This window comes from Bufo gargarizans, chromosome 9 (assembly GCF_014858855.1).
Source record: "Bufo gargarizans isolate SCDJY-AF-19 chromosome 9, ASM1485885v1, whole genome shotgun sequence".
NCBI lineage: Eukaryota > Metazoa > Chordata > Amphibia > Anura > Bufonidae > Bufo > Bufo gargarizans.
The window spans coordinates 28,996,031-29,020,332 of NC_058088.1; the positions used below are offsets into that span (position 1 = coordinate 28,996,031).

General features: G+C 43.1%; 1 protein-coding gene across 1 annotated transcript; it reads left to right on the plus strand.

Annotated features, from left to right (window-relative positions):
- Positions 1–2,151: 2,151 nt before the first annotated feature.
- Positions 2,152–21,251, plus strand: LOC122919757 (vomeronasal type-2 receptor 26-like). Its single transcript, XM_044268941.1, has 5 exons — positions 2,152–2,442; positions 8,014–8,820; positions 11,074–11,298; positions 14,060–14,183; positions 19,750–21,251. Exons 1-5 carry the CDS (start codon positions 2,152–2,154, stop codon positions 20,649–20,651), a joined length of 2,349 nt encoding a protein of 782 aa, XP_044124876.1. The 3' UTR covers positions 20,652–21,251.
- The last annotated feature ends 3,051 nt before the right edge of the window (positions 21,252–24,302 follow it).

Here is a 24,302-nt window from a genome sequence, read left to right on the forward strand (position 1 = left end):
AAGGCGCCTGTCAGACCACAGTGTTTGGCTGCAGACCTGGGACGCCCTACTCACAAAGACCCTTCTACATGAGCGGAGATGTCACTATAGGTGGGCTTTTTGATATACATATTTATTATAAAACTGAAGCTTTTAACTTTTCAAGTCCTCCACATCTTCAAGCACGGAAGATAAGGTGAGAACAGGTCTCTTCTGCTATTTTACAAAACTAAATTTCTAAATAAAAAGATTCCTTAATCTTATGGTAAAATCTGATTTATTTATTTTCTAGCATTTCCAAACAAGAGATTCAGATCACTGCTTGTGATTTAGATGGAGAGTGAAGACAGGCATGCCATGTAGTGGGTGCTAAGCGCTGCACCTAGAGGTGTCAAACATGATCCATGAAATCATTGCTAAATATTATCTATCCCGAGATCAATACAATTATTTCCTGCAAAAATAATGGGATGCATAAAGGTACTATGACAAACCCTGAGGAGCAATTGCACTTTCCAAAAACGCTTGATATGTTAGAGTGACACATCCAAGCTTTAGATTGTTGGGGGTCCGAGCCGCTGAAGACAGAAGTGAATTCAAACTTAGCCCCCATGCACACGACCGTATCAGTTTTGCGGTCTGCAAAAACCCTTTGCCGCCGCATTTTATTTGCGGATCCGTTGTTTTCAACGGGTCCGTATATTTTTGCGGAACGGACATACGGATGCATAAAGCACATGGAGGTTATGCAAAAAGACAGCATTTTCTATACTTGTCCACAAAATAGTGACCCAGTGAAGTAAATGGGCCTGAAAATAAAAAAAACGGATGCAACACAGACCACATGTCAATTTTAGGGATTGCAAAACAGATACGGTCGTGTGCATGAGGCCTTAATGGGATGTCTGTGGAAGCCATCTTCACCAGTGAGGAGAGACCTCACTCAGTGTCCACTTCTAATTACCTGTCTTAATAATCCGCTGGAATCTCAGCATTCGGACCCCCACCAAGTAAAGTAACGGCATTTATCACTGAAGCAGCTAGTTAGTTTTATAAGTCTCACAATTGGTTATTTGAAGATTAACGGTGCAGTCTTGTTTTTTTTTTTGTTTTTTTTACATGTGGTCTTGGTTTTTGACATATTTCCAGCCATTTTTTTGTTCTATCGTGATGCCTATGAATCAAATGCCATAGAGCATGCTTGTTTTGAAAGAATACCACGGACCACAACTATGCTAAATAACACCGCAAAGCAAAATGCTGTATATGTAGACTTTACAATATATTTTTGGGAAAAAAGTTGGTAAAAAATCTTACCAAAAGCACATCAAAATGCTGTCTGTGAATCCAGCCTATAAGTCCCCCATACACATAATTGTATTGCCAGTTGAACCCGCCAAGAACATTTATGAAGATGATGTCGGGGGCGAAATGCATTTTTTCACCCTATTCTTTTTTTCTCCCTGAAGTGCATGGAAGCAACTTTCATCGACAACACGTACACGTTCAAACAAACTGAAAGTATATGTGTACGGGGAAGTCGGGAGAGATAGGTGTTGGCTGAATAGTCGTTCAGCCAACGGCTATTGACTGGGAATGGCCAGCTTTTCAGAATATACTAGGTAACTGACTAGAGGTAACTAAAATACCAGTCAAGGGGGTGGATAGAGGTAAATTGCCAAGTCACTAAATATCCCTTGACACATTTTAGTTAACCATAAAGACAGAAATAATTCATCAGAGCAGTAAATCAAACCAAAAGTAGGCTGAGATCCTTCACAGAGGGTCAAGGTGAGGAAGACCACCAAGAGATCTTTTACATCTCAACTTGGTTTACGGATATTGCATAATCATTACACATTTTTGCTACAGTTGGCCAAAAGGCATGTGGGGACAATTACATGAAGTGGAAAAGGTCTCAAGGTCCAATGAGTCAAAAACAGAACCTTTCAGTTAATTTTGTGTGCTAACCAAACACAAGATTGATATTAGTCACTTTCATGGAGCCCTCGTGCTCTCATTGTAAATCGAGCTGCACACCTCGCTGGAGACCTTGACTCTTTCAGCCATATTCTGCTCTGGTCCTTGGGTAGTGGTAGTTACTGGGGTGTCTAGATCTGGGTCAGTTGACCACTACATACATTGACACTTGTGGTACTTGATATTTTCAGCATGCTCTTGGAAGACTTTTATCATTTCCTAAGTTTGGTATTTGCAGTGGATGAAATCAATCGTAATCCGAACATTTTACCTAATGTGACTTTGGGCTACAACGTCTACGATTCTTACGTCGACCTCTTCAGAACCATACAAGGGGCTGTTCGCATCTACTCTGGAAATTCCAAACAATATCCAAATTACAACTGCGATAAATATGGTGTTCTTGCGGCTGTTATTGAGGGAATGGCGTCTAGTTTCTCTATACAATATGCCAATATCTTTGGAATCTATAAATATCCACAGGTAAGGAAATGCACAACAGGGCCATGAGGTTAACCGGATTTGATCAAACGTTTTGTAATTGTACCATAGTTATCAATTTAAGTTTTTGTTCTTGCATTTTCTTAGGTAGTTTTTAATCAGTCTTAATATTGTTTTACATTGTACTGTACAGTCCTAGTACCCTTCTGGTAAATGTATACTGAAAACTTTATCTGCTACTTAAAAGGTTAAAAATAGATTGTACATAGAACCAAAAAGAAAGCGTATACGGTCGGCACAACCTCATCGGTCATCCGGAAACCAGTGGGTCAATGAGCTATAAAGCCTCGGTAGTGCTCAGCGGTAACAGAGAAAAAACAATGTCCATGAAATACAGTAGAATGATCCACGGCACTCACCGATTTTTTAAATCCATTTATTGTAGTACAAAATGTGAACTGTGCATCGGGAAAATTAGCACCGGGTAAGATGGCAACCCAATACACCGCCCCCCATCACTGAACCCCTCAGATGCGGCGTTTATCGCTTATCACGGAATCTGAGATGAAAAAATTAGGGCTTTCAGGAATTAAATCGGTGAAAAAAAAATTATGAAAGAATACTCACCTTATCCATTTTGGCGCGAAAAAACTGCCATTTTGATTAAAGAAGCAGTGCGAAATCTTGTGCGGCACATAATTATTTTATGACGCTAGCAGGCGTAGTGACATCATACGACATTTTGTGCGGGATCTTCAATCAAGATGCTCCTCTTCACGATCAAATGGATGAGGTGAGTATGAATTATTATATTTTTTACTACCATATCAGGGAAAATGTATCCGTTACTGTTAAGGGAAATATTAATTATTGATATTTTGGATAATACCAATAATTAATATTCATAAATGGGCGTGAGTTGTCTAGTGATGACTCCGCCTATTTATACTATAAAATATAACATCTAACTATGTTAATTAGCTATACTCTCTAGCTAATTGTCTAGCTAACTTCCTCTGTTTCCTATACACTTACTTCACTGAACTATATGTGCGACTTACTACTGCTATTACGCTATACTACGGCGGCGACCAAAAACACTATACACTGTATGTTATGAATAAAGAAATATTTATTACACAATACAAATACAGTCCGTTACGCTATATCTATATATAGTTATAGATCAATGGTTATAAATATATATAGACGCGTACAGTACAGTAATATCACTATAATGAACACAATACAAACCTAACTACACCACACAATTCAATTCCCAATTCCACCCCACACACTATCTATACATTACACTCGCACACATATAAATACCAGCAACCCACCCGCCTGGCTACTTACTGTCCCTACGGGGTACAAGGAGTAAAACACAAATGGTGGCACTGCAAGGGTTAATACTTGCAGGCTAGGGACAGCAAGGGTTAACCAAAGATTGGTGGGTTAACACAGGGTCAGGGGTACAGCAGGTATAGAGCAGCAGTGAAGGGGTTAACACTGCTGTAGGGGTACAAGGCATTGGCAGTTCAGTCAGGGCAGGGGTCAGCAGGGAATTGCAGGGGTAATATGGGGGGTATGGCAGGGCAAGGGTTAACACAGGGTCAGGGCTGGTATCAGGGCAGCAGGGGATAATTTGGCTGGGCAGGGAAATAGCAGAGGATCAGACTGCAGCAGGGGAACAGGGTACTGCAGGGCAGAGGGTATAAGGGGTGGTTATTGGTGGTTCAGGGGTTAATACTTAGCCACCAATGCTCGTCTCTAGGAAGTTACTGCTGGTCCCAGGAGAGATCCTCGCTTGCTCATTTTCCTGGGGATGGTTCTCCCTCATCCATGGGGCTGCAGGCACTCCACTGAAGTCCGCTCTACCACGTCTGCCTCTATGCTCAAATCCCAAGAGTCCTCCCCCTAGTCCTAAATGCCGGACTATATCATAAGTAGGGGGGATGGAGTTTGGCCATAGGGCAGAGGTGTGGAAACAGGTTCATGATGTCTCTGGTTAGAAAGCCCCCTGACCAACGGTGCCAGAGAGTCTGCAATCTCCTTGTCCTGAGGTGACCAGCAAACGGGCCATCTGATCAGCTGTTATCCTACAGGTGATCAGCACAAGTGTTTTCTAAAAATGGGGTATAAACTGTTGATAAGAGTTGGTAGGGAATTGAATCTAGGGAATATTTTTTACACTTCTATGTACTGATAAACATTAGACTTTCATATATTTTAGATTCATTACACACAACTGAAGTAGTTCAAGCCCTTTATTGTTTTAATATTGATGATTTTGGCATACAGCTCATGAAAACCCATATTTCCTATCTCCAAAAATTAGCATATTTCATCCGACCAATAAAAGAAAAGTGTTTTTAATACAAAAAAAGTCAACCTTCAAATAATTATGTTCAGTTATGCACTCAATACTTGGTCGGGAATCCTTTTGCAGAAATGACTGCTTCAATGCGGCGTGGCATGGAGGCAATCAGCCTGTGGCACTGCTGAGGTGTTATGGAGGCCCAGGATGCTTCGATAGCGGCCTTAAGCTCATCCAGAGTATTGGGTCTTGCGTCTCTCAACTTTCTCTTCCCAATATCCCACAGATTCTCTATGGGGTTCAGGTCAGGAGAGTTGGCAGGCCAATTGAGCACAGTAATACCATGGTCAGTAAACCATTTACCAGTGGTTTTGGCACTGTGAGCAGGTGCCAGGTCGTGCTGAAAAATCTTCATCTCCATAAAGCTTTTCAGCAGATGGAAGCATGAAGTGCTCCAAAATCTCCTGATAGCTAGCTGCATTGACCCTGCCCTTGATAAAACACAGTGGACCAACACCAGCAGCTGACATGGCACCCCAGACCATCACTGACTGTGGGTACTTGACACTGGACTTCAGGCATTTTGGCATTTCCCTCTCCCCAGTCTTCCTCCAGACTCTGGCACCTTGATTTCCGAATGACATGCAAAATTTGCTTTCATCCGAAAAAAGTACTCTGGACCACTGAGCAACAGTCCAGTGCTGCTTCTCTGTAGCCCAGGTCAGGCGCTTCTGCCGCTGTTTCTGGGGAATGCGGCACCTGTAGCCCATTTCCTGCACACGCCCGTACACGGTGGCTCTGGATGTTTCTACTCCAGACTCAGTCCACTGCTTCCGCAGGTCCCCCAAGGTCTGGAATCGGTCCTTCTCCACAATCTTCCTCAGGGTCCGGTCACCTCTTCTCGTTGTGCAGCGTTTTCTGCCACACTTTTTCCTTCCCACAGACTTCCCACTGAGGTGCCTTGATACAGCACTCTGGGAACAGCCTATTCGTTCAGAAATTTCTTTCTGTGTCTTACCCTCTTGCTTGAGGGTGTCAATGATGGCCTTCTGGACAGCAGTCAGGTCGGCAGTCTTACCCATGATTGCGGTTTTGAGTAATGAACCAGGCTGGGAGTTTTTAAAAGCCTCAGGAATCTTTTGCAGGTGTTTAGAGTTAATTAGTTGATTCAGATGATTAGGTTAATAGCTCGTTTAGAGAACCTTTTCATGATATGCTAATTTTTTTAGATAGGAATTTTGGGTTTTGATGAGCTGTATGCCAAAATCATCAATATTAAAACAATAAAAGGCTTGAACTACTTCAGTTGGTGTGTAATGAATCTAAAATATATGAAAGTCTAATGTTTATCAGTACATTACAGAAAATAATGAACTTTATCACAATATGCTAATTTTTTGAGAAGGACCTGTATATCTCCACAGATGCTTGGGGCACATATACACACATACAAAAGTGGGGGTATGAATGGGCAGCAATAAGCCTACATACATACTGTATATCATGCTGACATAAATGTATATGTATAGACATGTGTGCAAATAAAGGGGCATACACACATATCTATATGTAAGCTTGAGAAAGGCTCAGTTGTGAGCTGAAACGTTGCTACTGCTTCACATGGGTGAATAAAGACACCATTTTTTTCAAGTCTTGGAGTGCTGTCCTATTTCTGGTATATATTAAGGGTGAAGCTCATTCCCTTGGACGTTGCACCTTATTGGTGCCGCCGAATTTTCTTTTTTATATATATATATATATATATATATATATATATATATATATATATATATATATATACACACACACACACACATACACATATACATACATACATACATACATACATACATACACACACACTCGCATATACCTGGGGCATCACATACAGGGGACATACAGATGTCCCCACTTGCCATACAGGGCCAATATATACATGGCCATACAGGGAATATATATCCCTATTGGCCATATAAAGGGGCCCATATATATATACACATATCAATGGAGGGGCAGATACATACATATATATATATATATATATATATATATATATATATATATATATATATATATACGCCCACCTGACTTCCCTCTACAGCTACTATGAAGCACTAAGAAATTCGGTTTCGCGGTGAATGGAATTTTCCCTGAAATTCAGATTGAAGTCCACTTCAGATACTTTGATTCGCTCAACACTAGTCATAACCCCCGGACACAAGCGGTGTATAATACGATGGAAAAATTAATGAAACTAGCAAAGGAGGCAATATGGACAATCACAATATATTAGTAAGTGCCTTGTTTTAACTTTCTCTGCATGATAAACGCCATTTGCTGAAGTGAGACGACCCCTTTAAGCTAAATTCTTACTAAACTGATAAGAATTTAGCTATACTGAGTGTTTATGAGCTGTTAGGAAAGTACAGATAAGGGCTACAGATCAAGCAGCTCTCGGATAGATTCACCGCAAAGCACCAGTCTGCAGATACAATGAGAGCTGTAGGAAAAATTGTTGAACATTTTTATTAAAGACCAATTTAAAGAAAATTTAAAAATTTTGGCGCTCAAAATGAGTAGAATGCATTAATAAAAAATGCCCCCCAAAGGTGTCCATAGCCTTTAAGTTAAGCTAGTGACACAAACAACAGTTTTTTGCCTGACTCCATGTATATTTGCAAGCATGTTTATCTCAGTGGGGAGGGTGCATGGTCTGATACCAGAAACCTCTGCTGCAGAAATAACGGATTGGGCATCTTAAAATCCAGTATTCAAGCTCCACATTAGGAACATAGCTACCATGGAAGCAAACTCAGGAAGGGCCCTGGGAGGAGGAAAAATTGATTTATTTTTAGGGCCCAGGGAGCGGCGAGTATAGTTCTCCTGGTCCTAGCACTGGTATTACTCACCGCTCCCTGGTCTTCTTCTCCGGGCGCCTGCACTGCACTAAGTCCTGGCAACGCACAGCGTCAGGACGGGCCGTAGTTTGCGTAAAAGATGCACTATGACCTGACGCTGTGTAACAACAGGTCACAGGGCAGTGTGTACCTAGATGCAGTACTGCATGAAGAGCGGTCTTAGGTCTGCATTGAGGGGATTAAAGGAAGGGGGCCCAGTCAGTTCTAGTTATGCCACTGTATCAAGTTGGTGTGTTACGTTGTGGTGCAACAAATGTCTAGATCTCAAACGTTATGCATAGCTTTTAGGGGTATGAAAGACTAATAAAAAAAAAGGTGATACATTAACACCTTCCTTTTCTTTTTCGTTTGTAACTCTATGAATTAATCTTTCAGATCAGTTTCATGTCGCAAGAACCTTTACAGGGTGATAAACGTCATTTTCCGTACTTCTATCGAACAGTCCCGAGTGAGAAGGCGTTGTATTCTGCGATAATAACATTACTGAAGTACTTTGGCTGGTTGTGGGTTGGTATCATATACCCAGATGATGACAGCAGCATCAATGCCATCAAGATTATTAAAAACATGATCGTGGAAAATGGAGGTTGTATTGAGTTCATTAAGCGTGTACCCTCCATTAATGACTTCGGTCCTGAACGAATCAAGGACATTGAGGAAACCGTTGCAAAGTCAACAGCAAATGTCATACTTGTCTACGGATCCAAAAATAATGTGTATTACTTGGAATTAAATGTCCATGTGACCTCTATTCCTGGGAAGGTCTGGATCCATACGGCCGAGTCCAGCTTTCGAGTGCTCAACTTGGAAAATGACACCAGTGTCAATGGGTCTTTGAGGTTCATTATGCAAAAATATGAGAACCCAGAATTTATTTCATTTATAAAAGAGGTTAATCCGAGCAGATTCCCACCAGGAAGGACATTTACAACATGGTGGGATGAATTGTGTGAGAACCGTTGTCCATTCAATCCAAGGAGAAGAAACTGCACAGGAGTGGAGAGTGGAAGGCAGATCATGTACTCGCATTGTAATCTACGATTCACGGGCATGAGTTACATTGTATATAATTCTGTATACGCTGTGGCTCATGCATTGCATGAAATGTATCAAGAAACACCTCTGAGCAAAAGACTAGAAGATAGAAATAAACTCAAATTCCAAGATCTAAAAGGCTGGAAGGTAAGGAAGGTCTTACAGTTAGTGAACAAAAAAGACATAAGTCCTTCTAGAATCTAGATGAGGGATCAGCAACCTTCAGCACTCCAGCTGCTGTGAAACTACAACTCCCTGCATGCACACTTTCTTGGCTGTTCTTGTAACTCCCATAGAAGTGAAAGGAGGATTCTGGGAGTTGTCGTTTCAGAACAGCTGGAGTGCCAGAGGTTGCTGAACCTTCATCTAGATCAGGGTTCAGCAACCTTCGGCACGCCAACTGTTGTGAAACTACAACTCCCAGTATGCTCCATTCATTTCTATGAGAGTTCTGAGAAGAGTAGAGCAAGTATGCATGCTGTGAGTTGTAGTTTCGCAACAGCTGTAGGCACGGTGGTTGCCTACCCCCTGATCTAGATCAACCTACCGCCCTGTAAAGTCGATCCAAAGAAAGGTAAAACCCCAATATGGCAGAAGCAAATTCATCCCATTCCTTCTATCATGCGGTACTTAAAAAGCAGATATCAGAATTATGCCCCCCTTCTCCCGATAGCAGCTCATGCCACTAGACTCCAAGAAAACTGATGGTAGTGCAGCTCCCCTTCTCAAACTTTAAAGTATAGCAAAATTTTGACATAAACTTTATTAAAAAACCTATTGCAAAAGTGAAAAGGATATTTGTAATATATTTAAATTGTTTTTTTTATTAGTTTACCTTGAGAAATAGGCACCTAACGTGCAGGTGTCTAAAATGCTTTGACATCCATACGTGCCAGCGGTGTATAGATGTATGGATTCTACTGCCTTGTTTAGCCTGTGTCTGGGCCAATGTATTGAGAATTCATTCAGTATCGTCTTTGCACAGACATTTTAACCCCTTCCCGACTGCCCACTGGATATATACATCCTATCTGCACATGCCCCGTGCAGACAGCACGTATATATAAACGATCAGGCAGCGCTTTAATCCCAGCGCTGATCATTAAAGCTCCTGCAGTCTAGCAGGAGCAGGTTGGGTCCCGACTGTGAGACACAGCAGGGACCCTGAGGGGAAGACAGGAGCCAACCGGGAGGACAGTGCGGCACGAGCGCATGAGGTGGAGCAGTAGGCGGAGGAGCCGCTTCCTCTGTTGGTCCCTGCGGTCCGTGACCGCCAGGGGTGTCAGGTGCAGGAGCAGAGCTGCAGGGTCTAAGGAGACCCTGATCAGCTCTGCCTATGTGTAATACCCCCACAGTGGGCTGTTTTCCCCTGTAATTGGGGCTCCTGTGGATGCCCCAGTTACAGTGGAAACAGTAGTAAAAAAAAAAAAAAAAAGTCAGTGTCCTCCAGAGGTCTTTCAATGACCTCCTGGGGGACATATTATGTTCCAAAAATAAATTAGAATATGAGTAAAAAAATAATAATTATAAAATGCAGTCGCTAACAGAAACCGTCACCATAGTCCCCCCTTTCGCTCAAAACTATACATGTCATATATGAAAATGATCATCACAAAATAGGGAACCCATTGCAATAATTAATTTTTGTGTCCGTTTTAATATTTAAGAAATTAAAAGCTATACTTAAAAAAAATTACTTTTTAACAAGAATTAAACCTAAAAAAAGGGGGAAAAAAATCTCTAAAAAACCATTCTAATAAAAAGTCCTAAGTGTCAAGTAAAATAAAATAAAAAAATACCAAAAATTATTTTGGTAGTCAAACAAATAAAAAAGCTAGGGTCACTAAACTACCATGTGCACAAAATCACAAAAAGTTGCCTGGACATTCAGGCCTTTTTTGGGCTCGGTCATGAAAGGGTTAAAGAGGTTGTCTATCTAGATGACGTAACTTGAAGCTCTCTGTAACAAGGCCGCCCATCTACAGTGTTGCATTTAAAATACTAGTTTCTAATATAACAGAGGGGCCTTGTGAACCCCTTAGGAACCAGGGCCCAGTTGCAACTGTTACCTCTGTAGTACCTAGTGCTACAGCTCTTCTTAACAGCTGCTGGTTATTATAGGGAGTTCCCCTAGTCCATGTATGAAAACCGTATGCCCTAACATGGCATGTGGATAAGGGCCATCACAATGTGATAACCCCTTTAGACAACCACAAATGGTTCTCCATGTTGTAAGCACGGACACATTATCAGTGATTTGTAATCACACAGATTATGATATAAAAGAAGTTTAGCGGATATTCTTAACATTTTTGCTGGAATTTGTCTATAGAAAATAAAAATTTTTTTTACAATACGTCACATTTTGTTATGTCACCAATGATTTTTTATACCTTACAGCTGCATAGATTTCTCAAAAAAATCAATTTCACAAACCCAGTGGGACAGAACATTTTCTTCAGTGATGGAGAAATATCAGTTGGATATGATATTTATAATGTTATTAACTATCCAAACTGGACCATAAATTCTCAACGAATTGGAAGCTTTGATTTTCATGCTCCACCAGGGAAACAAATAATTTTAAATAATTCAAGTATAGTTTGGGAAAAGAAATTCACCAAGGTTAGTAATATATATTTATATATCAACCTATCACTAACCTCTGGTATCTTCCCCCCTGCTTTTAAACACGCTACCATTACACCCATCCTCAAAAAGCCTTCACTTGACCCATCTTCTTTGTCCAGTTATCGCCCCATATCACTTCTTCCATATGCCTCAAAGCTACTTGAACAACATGTCCATTCTGAACTGTCCTCTCACCTCTCCTCCTGCTCCCTCTTTGACAGCCTACAATCTGGCTTCCGACCCCACCACTCGACTGAGACTGCCCTCACCAAAGTCTCCAATGACCTACTGACAGCCAAAACAAATAAACAATACTCTGTCCTCCTTCTCCTTGACCTGTCCTCTGCCTTCGACACTGTTGACCACTCCCTTCTGTTGCAAACTCTCTCATCTCTTGGCATTACTGACCTGGCCCTCTCCTGGATCACATCATACCTCACAGAATGGACGTTTAGCGTCTCCCACTCCCGCACCACCTCCTCATCTCATTACCTCTCTGTTGGTGTCCCGCAAGGCTCTGTCCTAGGACCCCTGCTCTTCTCTATCTACACTTTTGGCCTGGGACAGCGCATAGAGTCCCATGGCTTTCAGTATCACTCCTATGCCAACGACACACAAATCTACCTCTCTGGTCCAGACATCACCACCTTACTATCCAGAATCCCACAATGTCTATCTTCTATATCATCCTTCTCCTCTCGCCTTCTAAAACTTAACATGGATAAAACAGAATTCATCCTCTTTCCCCCCATCTTGCTTAACCCCCCCAACTGACCTATCTATCAAGATCAATGGCTGCACACTCTCCCCGGTCACCCAAGGCTGCTGCCTTGGAGTGACCTTGGATTCTGCCCTCTCCTTCAGACCTCACATCCAAGCCCTTTCCACCACCTGCCGCTTCCAACTCAAAAACATCTCCCGCATCCGTGCTTCCCTTAACTTTGAATCTGCGAAAATGCTGGTACATGCCCTCATAATCTCCCGCCTAGACTACTGCAACACTCTCCTCTGAGGCCTTCCATCTAGCACTCTCGCACCCCTCCAATCTATCCTCAACTCTGCTGCCCGACTAATCCACCTCTCACCCTATTACTCCTCTGCCTCTCCCCTCTGCCAATCCCTTCACTGGCTCCCCATTGCCCAGCGAATTCACTTCAAAGTACTAACAAATACATACAAAGCCGTCCATAACCTGTCCCCTCCCTAGATCTCGGAGCTACTTTCCCGATACACCACCACACGCACTCTCTGATCCTCACAAGACCTCCTCTTTTCTTATCACCTCTTCCCACAATAAACTCCAAGATTTCTCCCGTGCATCCCCCATACTCTGGAACTTGCTACCCCAACATATCAGACTCTCACCTACAGTGGAATCCTTCAAAAGAAACCTGAAAACCCACCTCTTCAGACAAGCCTACAACCAGTGACCCTGCTGCCTCTATACCGCCATAAGCAGCTTCACCCTCACCTACTGTGTCCTTCTCCCATACCTTGTAGATTGTGAGCAGTGACGGCCAGTTTGCAGTGTTCGCCAGCGAACACATGCGGGCTGCCATCTTGACTCGCCTGTGCCGGGAGCCGCTCTGAAATCAAATGCGGTCACCGGGAGCAGGCAGTTCCGAGAACAGCCCGATGAAGGCCCCCGGCGGCTGTTCTCGGGACTGCCTGCTCCCGGTGACCACATTTGATTTCAGACCGGCTCCCGGCACAGGTACGGGCTTACCTGTGCATCGCCGGACGGGTGAGTCAAGATGGCAGCCCGCACGTGTTCGCTGGTGAACACTGCGAACTGGCCATCACTGGTGGTGAGTACAGAGCCCAGGGAGGACTGCATTCATCGGTTCCCGGTCCTCCAGTACCAATGAGTGCTTCCATAATGAAAGCGCACATTAGTATTCACCCCATAAGACACACTAGCATTTTCCCCACATTTTGCGTCTTATGGGGCGGAAAATACGGTATATGTGTGTGTATATATATATATATATATATATATATATATATATGTGTGTATGTTCTGCTTTACAGTTACATAGTTTATAACGTTCAAATAATGGTTGTGGGACCACTGTGCCCACTAACCGGTTTGACTTTGGGCTATTTGTAAGGGCATTATCCTGGTGGTTCCCTGGTTTTCATGCTTTAACCCCTCTACAGGGATCTAGTCTTCGCTGTAGAGGACCCACCAGGCCACTACATTTTGAAATAGTCCCACTTTTGGCAGCTGACTGGTGTAAGTCAGAGAGGAACAGGCAAAACACACAGACAGAAGTAAGCTGAGGTCAGGCAGAGTACATGCAAATCCAAGACTGTCCAGGGCCAAGGCAGATGAAACTAGGTCAAAATACAGGCCAAGGAAGAGATCAAGCTTAGGCCTCATTCACACGTCAGTGTTTTGAATCAGTCATTATAAGCCAAAACCAGGTGCAGCTCTAAACACAGGTGCAGCCCCCAATTGGCTGGACAAGACATTAGCGTCCTCTCGCCTGGCCCTGTAGTATTGCATGGATGCTACTGTATCTCCAGTTTAAGCACATCCACAATAACTTTCTGTTAGTACTACTGCAGGGCTGGGTGAGAAGATGCTGATGTCTTGCCTTATTGGTCAAGACAAGGGGGCATGCACAATGGCGGAAATTAGATGCATCGATGGTCCTACTAAATAGTTTTATGGACATTCTCTGATGATTTCTAGTTGTATAGATGGATGAAATGAGGACGACTCATACAATTATGACATTTTATCATCCAGATACCACGATCTGTGTGCAGTGATAGCTGCCAGCCTGGATACAGAAAATCTACCCGGGAAGGGCAGCCAGTATGCTGCTATGATTGCCTTCCTTGCCCAGAAGGACAAATTTCCAACCAGACAGGTTAGTTTCTACACTATAAAGTACTGTACACTAATTAACAAAAAAATAACACAGCAAAAAGGAGTTGTTGTCATGGCATAAAACAAGATGAGATATGGCCTCTAGCCTGGATACAAGATGAGATATGGCCTCCAGCCTGGATACAAGATGTGATATGGTCTCCAACCTGGATACAAGATGTGATACGGCCTCCAGCCTGGATACAAGATGTAATACGGCCTCCAGCCTGGATACAAGATGAGATATGGTTGGGCATGGAGGCACTCAGGTTCTGTATGGTATCCTGCAGTACATTTGCCCACAGATGTTCCAGTTGGGTCTGTAGATCCTGCACACGTGTAGGTTGCTGAAGCTGATGTCCCAGCTGGACCCATAAATACTCAATTTACGATAAATCTGGACACCAAGCAGGCCAAGGAAGGGTTGCAATCCGGCAGAGACATTCCTAGGAAACCCGTGCTGTGTGTGCGAGTGACCATTATCTTGCTGAAAGATGCCAGTTGGAAACCCTGCCATGAGAGGAACACACGTGGCAGCAGGATGTCCTGTACCTACTGCTAAGCTCTTAGTGTCCCTCGTATAACTACTAGGGATGACCGACTGTCATATGCGATGGCTCTCAGATCATCACACCAGCAGTTGGGCAAGTGTGTTGCTCCACACCAAAGGCAGGATTGAGGCTCTCACCACAAGGCCTCCATACTTGAATTGACTGTTGTCGGATCCCAAACAGAATCTAGATTTGTCACTAAAGACAATAAGGTTCCAGTTCAGAGCAGTCCAGGTTTCTCATTCACTTTGCCACTGCAAACAAAGGCAATGGTGGTTGTCAATGACAGGACATGTAATGGGTGCAGTTCCTTCTGCTAAGCACCTGGAAACAGTCCGGGCAGAAACGGGTGTGTAATGTGAGTGACACCTGTGTCTGGATGGTGCACAATGAAACTGTGGGAGCTGCTTGTGCTTGTCGGCAGATCTAACAATCTTCTCTACTGGTGGTCCTGTCTGGGCTATCCACAGCCTGTTTGCCGTGCATGCCCTCACATAAGCACTGTTCCCAACATCTCCTAACAGATAGGTCAGAACAGCCTAGATGGTGAGCAGTTCATCAAAACCACCATCCTGCTTTTCTCACTCTAATCTTTGAGTGCGTTGTAGAGGCATGTCTAGCAGTCAATGATCTGTCACCAAGATGTACTTTACCCAAAAGTAGCCTCTGAGACCCTTTTACGCCCTTTTGTGGCAACACCCAGTGTCTAATCTAATCAGACCGCACACAATCATTTACATATCTTACTGAGACATAAGGGTAGGGCTACAAGGCAAAATGTGTTGCACAACAAAAATATGTGTGGCTTGCGTGCAACTTGCTGTCTCGTGACTTTTTTTTAGAGCTATGAACGGTGAAGTCACCGGCGAGTCACATGACAAGTGCGACAAAGTCAATGCGCAAAATGCAACACAAAATCCAGCCGCAGTTGCAGCATGTCGTGTGTTGCAATGCGACACCACCAACATACATTACAGGTGCATCTCAATAAATTACAATATCATCAAAAAGTTTATTTTATGAAGTGATGGGCTATCCTCAGAATACGTGTAGTAGTGTAGTTCCGGTGTCGACAGTTGGCACCAAAACTACACAGCACCATCCGCTGTGTAGTGGAGGGAGCTGGTTGATACAACGCTGAAGTGATGACCTCAGTCCACGACACACTTGACGGAGCTGGATAGCTCATGCACCAAATTCAGGAACTGGAGCTACACCTGAACATCTGATCGGCAGGGGTGCGGAGTGTCAGATCTCTGCCAATCAGTTACTGATGATCTGAAGATAGACCATCAATTAGTGCACAGTCTGAATTATACCAGAATTGGACCAGAAGGGGACCACAGGTAATTATACATAGTCAATGCAAACAATGTTTAACTTTTTCCTCTTACTCCTCCTACTTTTCCACAACCTCCTGAAATACCCCCACATCCATTCACCCAGCAAGGAACTATTCATCTCTTCTTCCATCTTACCTTCTCATCTGATCGCTTGCACAAACCTGTTTGCAAACATAAAACACTTCCTTCCAAAACACACACAGACACCTCATGCCCTCTCTTATTCTCACCTATTAACACTTTCTCTGCTTCTCCTTACTGCTGGTGATATCTCTCCAAATCCAGGACCCCCTCAGCAAATCCCCACTATCACCTCCATGTCCCACTACAAATCTCTTTCTACAAATTCCTGCAACCCCTTAAACCTAGTTACCATTCCTCTGACCCCTGCCCCTTTGGCTCCTCTTGCAGGAGCATTATGGAACGCGCGCTCTGTCCGTAACAAACTGTCGTACATTCACGAACTGTTTATCTCTCAAAACCTTTCCTTTCTGGGTCTCACAGAAACATGGCTGACACCCTCAGACACCTCCTCCCCTGCTGCACTCTCTTATAGTGGATTTCAATTCACTCACACCCCCCGCCCCGGCTGCAAACATGGTGGAGGAGTTGGTATTCTCCTATCAGACACCTGCTCCTACAGCCCAACCCCACTGCCACCCTCCATTACGCTCACCTCATTTGAAGTACACTCTGTTCGCATCTACTCTCCCTCCAACCTTCAAGTAGCTGTCATTTACCGCCCTCCAGGCCCAGCAACCATCTTTCTTGACCACTTCAACACCTGGCTACTACACTTTCTTTCTGCCGACATCCCCACTATCATCATGGGTGACTTCAACATCCCTATTGACACCTGCCACTCGGCCGCCTCTAAACTTCTGTCGCTCTCTTCCTCCTTCGGCCTATCACAGTGGTCCTCAGCTCCCACCCACAGAGATGGTCACACTCTGGATCTGATCTTTACCCACTTTTGCTCCCTATCTAACCTTTCTAACTCTCCTCTCCCCCTATCCGACCACAACCTACTCACCTTCTCTTCACTGGTCTCTTCTGTAGCCCCCCCGGTCCACACACCAGCACACCCCCGCAGGAAACCTTAAACATCTCGACCTACGCTTGCTTTCTGACTCTCTTCTCCCACTCTCTACCATCTGTTGCCTCCAAGACCCAGAAGCTGCTACCACCCTATACAACACCACAATAAGTACAGCTCTGGACACTGTTGCCCCCCTCACACATAACAAAATCCGGAAAATCAACAGACAACCCTGGCACACCAACCTGACCAAGAAACTCAGACAAGCTTCCAGGGCTGCTGAGCGACGATGGAAAAAATCCCCTTCTATAGATCATCTCACTGCATACAAGCAATCCCTTCTCATATTCAAATCCTCACTCGCTGATGCAAAACAGGCCTACTTCTCATCTCTCATATCTTCCCTGTCACACAGCCCTAAACAACTTTTTAGCACTTTTAACTCCCTTCTCCGCCCCCCAGCGCCCCCACCCTCTCCTCTCTTCTCAGCTGAGGACTTTGCCAAATATTTCAAACAAAAGATAGTCCACATCAGAGAAAGCTTTACTACACAGTCCCCACAGACCCTCTACACATCTGCTCGGTCCTCTCCCCCTAAAACCCGCTTCTCCACCATTACAGAAGAAAAACTCTCCACTCTACTCTCCAGATCACATCTCACCACCTGTGCACTTGACCCGATCCCATCCCACCTCATCCCTAACCTCACCCCAGTGTTTATCCCAGCCCTAACTCATCTCTTCAATCTATCACTAAACTCTGGTGTCTTCCCCTCTGCTTTTAAACATGCTACCATTACACCCATCCTCAAAAAGCCTTCACTTGACCCATCTTCCTTGTCCAGTTATCGCCCCATATCACTTCTTCCATATGCCTCAAAGCTACTTGAACAACATGTCCATTCTGAACTGTCCTCCCACCTCTCCTCTTGCTCCCTCTTTGACCGCCTACAATCCGGCTTCCGAACCCACCACTCGACCGAGACTGCCCTTACCAAAGTCACCAATGACCTACTGACAGCCAAAACCAAGAAACAATACTCTGTCCTCCTTCTCCTTGACCTGTCCTCTGCCTTCGACACTGTTGACCACACCCTTCTGTTGCAAACTCTCTCATCTCTTGGCATCACTGACCCGGCTCTCTCCTGGATCACATCATACCTCACAGACCGGACGTTTAGCGTCTCCCACTCCCGCACCACCTCCTCGTCTCATGCCCTCTCTGTTGGTGTCCCGCAAGGCTCTGTCCTAGGACCCCTGCTCTTCTCAATCTAGACTTTTGGCCTGGGACAGCTCATAGAGTCCCATGGCTTTCAGTATCACTCCTATGCTGATGACACACAAATCTACCTTTCTGGTCCAGACATCACCACCTTACTATCAAGAATCCCACAATGTCTATCTTCTATATCATCCTTCTTCGCCTCTCGCTTTCTTAAACTTAACATGGATAAGACAGAATTCATAATCTTTCCCCCATCTTGTTCAACCCCCCCAACAGACCTATCTATCACGATCAATGGCTGCACATTATCCCCAGTCAAAAAAGCCCGCTGCCTTGGAGTGACCTTAGATTCTGCCCTTTCCTTCCGACCGCACATCCAAGCCCTTTCCACCACCTGCCGCCTCCAACTCAAAAACATCTCCCGCATCCGTGCTTTCCTTAACTTTGAATCTGCGAAAATGCTCGTACATGCCCTCATTATCTCCCGCCTAGACTACTGCAACATTCTCCTCTGTGGCCTTCCATCTAGCACCCTCGCACCCCTCCAATCTATCCTCAACTCCGCTGCCCGACTAATCCACCTCTCCCCTTATTACTCCTCTGCCTCTCCCCTCTGCCAATCCCTTCACTGGCTCCCCATTGCCCAACGAATCCACTTCAAAGTACTGACAAACACATACAAGGCCGTCCATAACCTGTCCCCTCCCTACATCTCTGAGCTACTTTCCCGATACATCCCCACACGCACTCTCCGATCCTCACAAGACCTCCTTCTCTCCTCTCCTCTTATCGCCTCTTCCCACAATCGACTCCCAAGATTTCTCCCGTGCATCCCCCATACTCTAGAACTCGCTACCCCAACATATCAGACTCTCACCTACAGTGGAATCCTACAAAAGAAACCTGAAAACCCACCTCTTCAGACAAGCCTACAACCAATGACCCTGCTGCCTCTATACCGCCATGACCAACTCAACCCGCACCTACTGTGTCCTTCTCCCATACCATGTAGATTGTAAGCCCTCACGGGCAGGGCCCTCTCTCCTTCTGTACCAGTTTGTAACTCATCTTGTTTATGATTAGTACAATTGTCTGTTATGTATGTGCACCGCTTATCATATGTACAGCGCGATGGAATGAATGGCGCTTAAATAATAAAATAATAATAATAATAATTAGTGAAAGCTGGACAAAACTTTTGAGGCCTTAAAGGTTATTATGACTATGCTGCACATACTGCTAAAGTTAATTTAAGGGAATCATTCTCCCAAGACAGTGAAGTCAGCATCAGTTGTCATACAGTCATATCTACAAGGTACAGCTTCCATAGTAAGTACTAAGTGAAATGGGCAATATACTAGTAGAAATTCAATTTTATAGTAAAAAAAATGGTATATTTTGTCATTGTAGATGTGGATGTGTGTAGCAAGTGCCCTGAGGACGAATGGCCCAATGAGCAGAAGACCCAGTGCATCAAAAAAATTCTAACGTTCTTGTCTTATGAAGATCCAATTGGAGTTGTCTTGACTTTCATAGCCATCTTATTCTCGGTGCTCGCTGCAGTGGTTCTTGGGATCTTTATAAAGAATCAACACACTCCAATTGTCAAAGCCAACAACCGGGACCTCAGCTACCTCATTTTATTATCGCTTATGCTTTCCTGCCTTTGTTGTCTAATTTTTATTGAACGTCCAGAACGAGTCACCTGTTTTTCACGGCAAGCGATTTTTGGAATCACCTTTGCGATCTCTGTATCTTCACTTCTAGCTAAAACATTGATTGTGGTCATTGCTTTCAATGCCACCAAACCGGGGAAAAACTTAAGGAAGTGGATGGGGGCCAAAGTTCCAAAATACATGGTCTTTACTTGTTCCACTATTCAGGTGTTGGTATGTCTTATGTGGTTATTTGTGACGCCCCCTTCCATCTATTATAACAAACAGTCAGAAGTAGCAAGAATCATAATTGAGTGTGATAAGGATTCTGCCATTGCTTTTTATGTCATACTAGGTTATTTGTGCATTTTGGCATCTGTTTGCTTTATTGTTGCCTTTTTTGCTAGAAAGCTACCGGATACCTTTAATGATGCTAAATTGATTACTTTTAGTATGTTGGTTTTCTTTAGTGTTTGGGCTTTCTTCATTCCGACTTATCTCAGTGCCAAAGGGACGTCCACAGTGGCTGTTGAGGTATTTGCCATCTTGGCCTCTAGTTCCGGGATGCTGTGTTCTGTATTTGCACCAAAGTGTTATATTATTTTGGTAAAACCTCATAAAAACAGGAAGAACTTTGTATTGAAAGGGACTTTATAAACTGACTGGAGTATTAGGGTATCTGCAACTATTGGCAGAGAATACATGACTGTCACAGTACCGACCTGACCACAAATGTTAGGTGGGTTTGGATCATTCTCATGCTTGGCCCATAAAATGATATGACAATTTTAGATTAAAAATAAACCTAGGACTCTATAGAAATTTTAAAACCAGTGGGATCTCCATACAATCAGGTGCCAAGGAAATGGACTGCATGAATATTTTATCACATTACTATCTGGTCATGCTAGTTGTATATATGAATACATGTCCACCAAACTAGTGTAATACTACCTGATCTTTGTGAAAGACTGGAAATCCTGTGTGACTTGGTGGCCATGTCCTCTGTTGTTAGGATACCAGTCACCAAGCCCCAGCATGTGGTAATAGATGGCAGCCTGCAGAGACCAACTGACAGTTGTAGACCATTATGGTCTCCAGACTAAACTCAGAGGAATGTGTCCTTCAAATGTGTCTGTAAAATGTGCGTAAAACAACAACCAATCTTTTTATTGCCCTTTTATTACAATAATACTTCCTTTGAGATGCCCTATTCATTGCATGATAACACAGTGCATAGGATAATCCCTTAAAATATTTCACGCCTCACTTGGCCCTCAGTCAGAAAATTTTATCTGTATTTAATAAAATGATTTTACTCTACGAAAAGTGGATGCTGGGATTTTTCATAGTTGGTTTAAATACATTACATGCAGTTTCATGGATGAACATAGTAAAAGTTCTTTTATGTTCTGTGTGTTAAAAGTCAACAGAGGGGACAAACCATACTGCAAAACCTCCTATCTACAGTACACGGCAAATGTGTTGCTATTGTTCTTACTGTGACCCAGCTAATAAGCAAATACTACAATGTCATGGCATCCCTTTGAGAAAACAATGTAATAAAAAAAAAATTAAATACGTAATAAAAAAATAATTTTGATGTCTACCAACGGTTGATATTAATGTTTGTTAATCTATTTGGTTACACAGTTCTGCTCAAAATTTGAGTTCTGGGGGTGCGTTATGCTGTGTCTCATACACTTAAAGGGCATCTGTCAGCAGATCTGTACCTATGACACTGGCTGACCTGTTACATGTGCGCTTGGCAGCTAAAGGCATCTGTGTTGGTCCCATGTCCATATGTGCCTGTATTACTGAGAAAAATGATGTAAAATAATAACTATTTTTGGAGGTATTACTATATATTATAAAAGTAGAGAAATTGAAATTTGGAAATTTGCTAATTTTTCAAAATTTTTAGTTCATTTTTATTTATAAAAAAAATACCAAATTTTTTTTTTACTCCATTTTACCAGTGTCATAAAGTACAATATGTGACGAAAAAACAATCTCAGAATGGCCTGGATAAGTAAAAGCGTTTTAAAGTTATTCACACATAAAGTGACACTGGTCAGATTTGCAAAAAATGGCCTGGTCCTTAAGGTGAAAATGAGCCCGGCCCCTAAGGGGTTAAGGTGCCTTTGGTCTATTCCAGGGGAAGGCAACCACCGACACTCCAGCTGTTGTGAAACTACAACTCTCAGCATGCATACTTCCTCTACTCTTCTCAGAACTCTCATAGAAATGTATGGAGCATGCTGGGAATTGTAGTGTCGCAACAGCTGGAGAACCAAAGGTTGCTAATCCCTGGTCTATTCATTAGTGAGCCACACCTTTGCAAGGTAGAGACCACTGGAGAATCGGGAAGTGTTTGGGCAAGAGGAACAGGAGAATAGATGAGATAAATATCACTTATTATTTTACACCATTCTTAACCATATTTTAAGATTTGGGAGGGGTACTATTTCTCCTTATGGAGAGTGCCAAGTAGGTGTAAAGAGACTTACAGGCAGGCAATGCTCCTCTGGGAAAAATATATTCAAATTAGCTATTTTTCCAAAAAGAAAACAAAGCTGAGCCTATGATGCCACCAGGGGCGTAACTACAATAGCGGCAGACCATGCGACTGCTATGGGGCTCAGGACAAAAGGGGCCCAGTCTTAGTTGGGATTATCTCCTCCTCTACTGTAGGTGAAAACTTCACTCTACAGGAAAACTTTTAGCAAATGAGGCAGTGGAGAATTTGCCCAAGGGTCATTTAAATGGGTTTAGGCAGAAACCCTTCTGTCCTGTGTGGGGGGGCCTGGTTTGATCCTTGCTATGGGGCCCTTACTTCTCTATGTACGCCACAAGATGCCAACATATGTCCGGTAGCTATCCTATAACTGAATGCTTCAATGCCTGTTTAAAAGGTCGAGCATTGATTTATAGGATAGCTATTTTACATCTGGTGGCATCGGAGGCCACCTTTTTGCAAAGAGAGCTAATTTGCAGAGCTATTTTATGAAAAAAACATTTAATCAGCCGAAAATCAAAGAATGTGACGAAGGTTAATTCATTAGAGGGACACTTCCACCAGAAAGTGGTATTTTTGAACTTCACATTGATAGCCAAAAATTTGTCTTGTTTTTTCTGTTTTTCATTTCGGCAGCTCTACCGTTCTTTTGATAGGCCTAGATACAGAGGCCCACATAAGAGCACTGCACTTATCCGTGTACAGGGTGACGTTGTAATTGAGTCACTCATCCCCTTCCCTCTCTGGCCACAGTGATGGTCTGACTGAGAAAGTCAAGTGAGGCTGTCTGCCGTTCTAAAAGGTCCAAGCAAAGAAGGAAGTTAAAGATCCAGGACAAGAAGTAGAATACATGGAGCGACCTCAAAAATTATATCCAGAAAACCATCCACCCGTTAAAAACATAAAATATTCACATATAGGTTGTTGATGTGTTATAAAAAAAAATTTGATGGTAGTGTCCCTTTAAATGAATGGAATTTGAATGCCTTTGTGGGAGGAATTTACATGAATAAATTTTTGTGTTAGCGTGCTATGATATTGAGTAAGAGATCCAAGGATTTATTCTGCTACTTATATTGTATGACCATACATCAGGACAGATGAGCATTCACTCCTCTACCTGACCAAGTTTTTTTTTTTCCTTTCTCTGGATGAACATAGCAAGATTTATCTGCATTTTTGACAGTTTTCTGAGGGCTTATTTATGAAGCCCCTAAACTACTTTAAGAAAACTATGTGGGGGCATGCAAAATTACACTGAGGACAACAGATTGGTAAAAAAAAAAAAAAAAAAAAAAAAAAACACACATCAGACACAACCTGGTGGGTATTTTTAGCTTAACTCAGATTCATAAAATGTAGTGATGAGCGAATTTCTTAAAATTTGATTCGCATTCAATTCGGGTGAATTGCTCAGGCGATTCGATTTAGGTCTGAATAAATTTGACCCAAATCAAAAGTGATCCAATTGCCCTGAAAAGCTGTGTGCCGTTCTGAGGTCTCCTAGGACTGTGTGCAGCTCATTCTAAGCTTTTTAAAACCAAGACAGCATCGGTAATCTTAAAGTGACAGTGAAATATACAGCTATGGGTAACCAGGTGGCTGCTGGTGGTAACAAACACCCTCTTTAAAGAAAACATCACTGTATGGGGTTTCATCGGCTGCCCCGCTACATCTATTGGAAACATTATTCATTGAACTACTACTACTCCCATTTTACCTTCACCACCATTGCCCTCCTCTCCTTGTTCTGTGTGCGGATGCATGGCTGTTTCTAATTGTTAATCAGC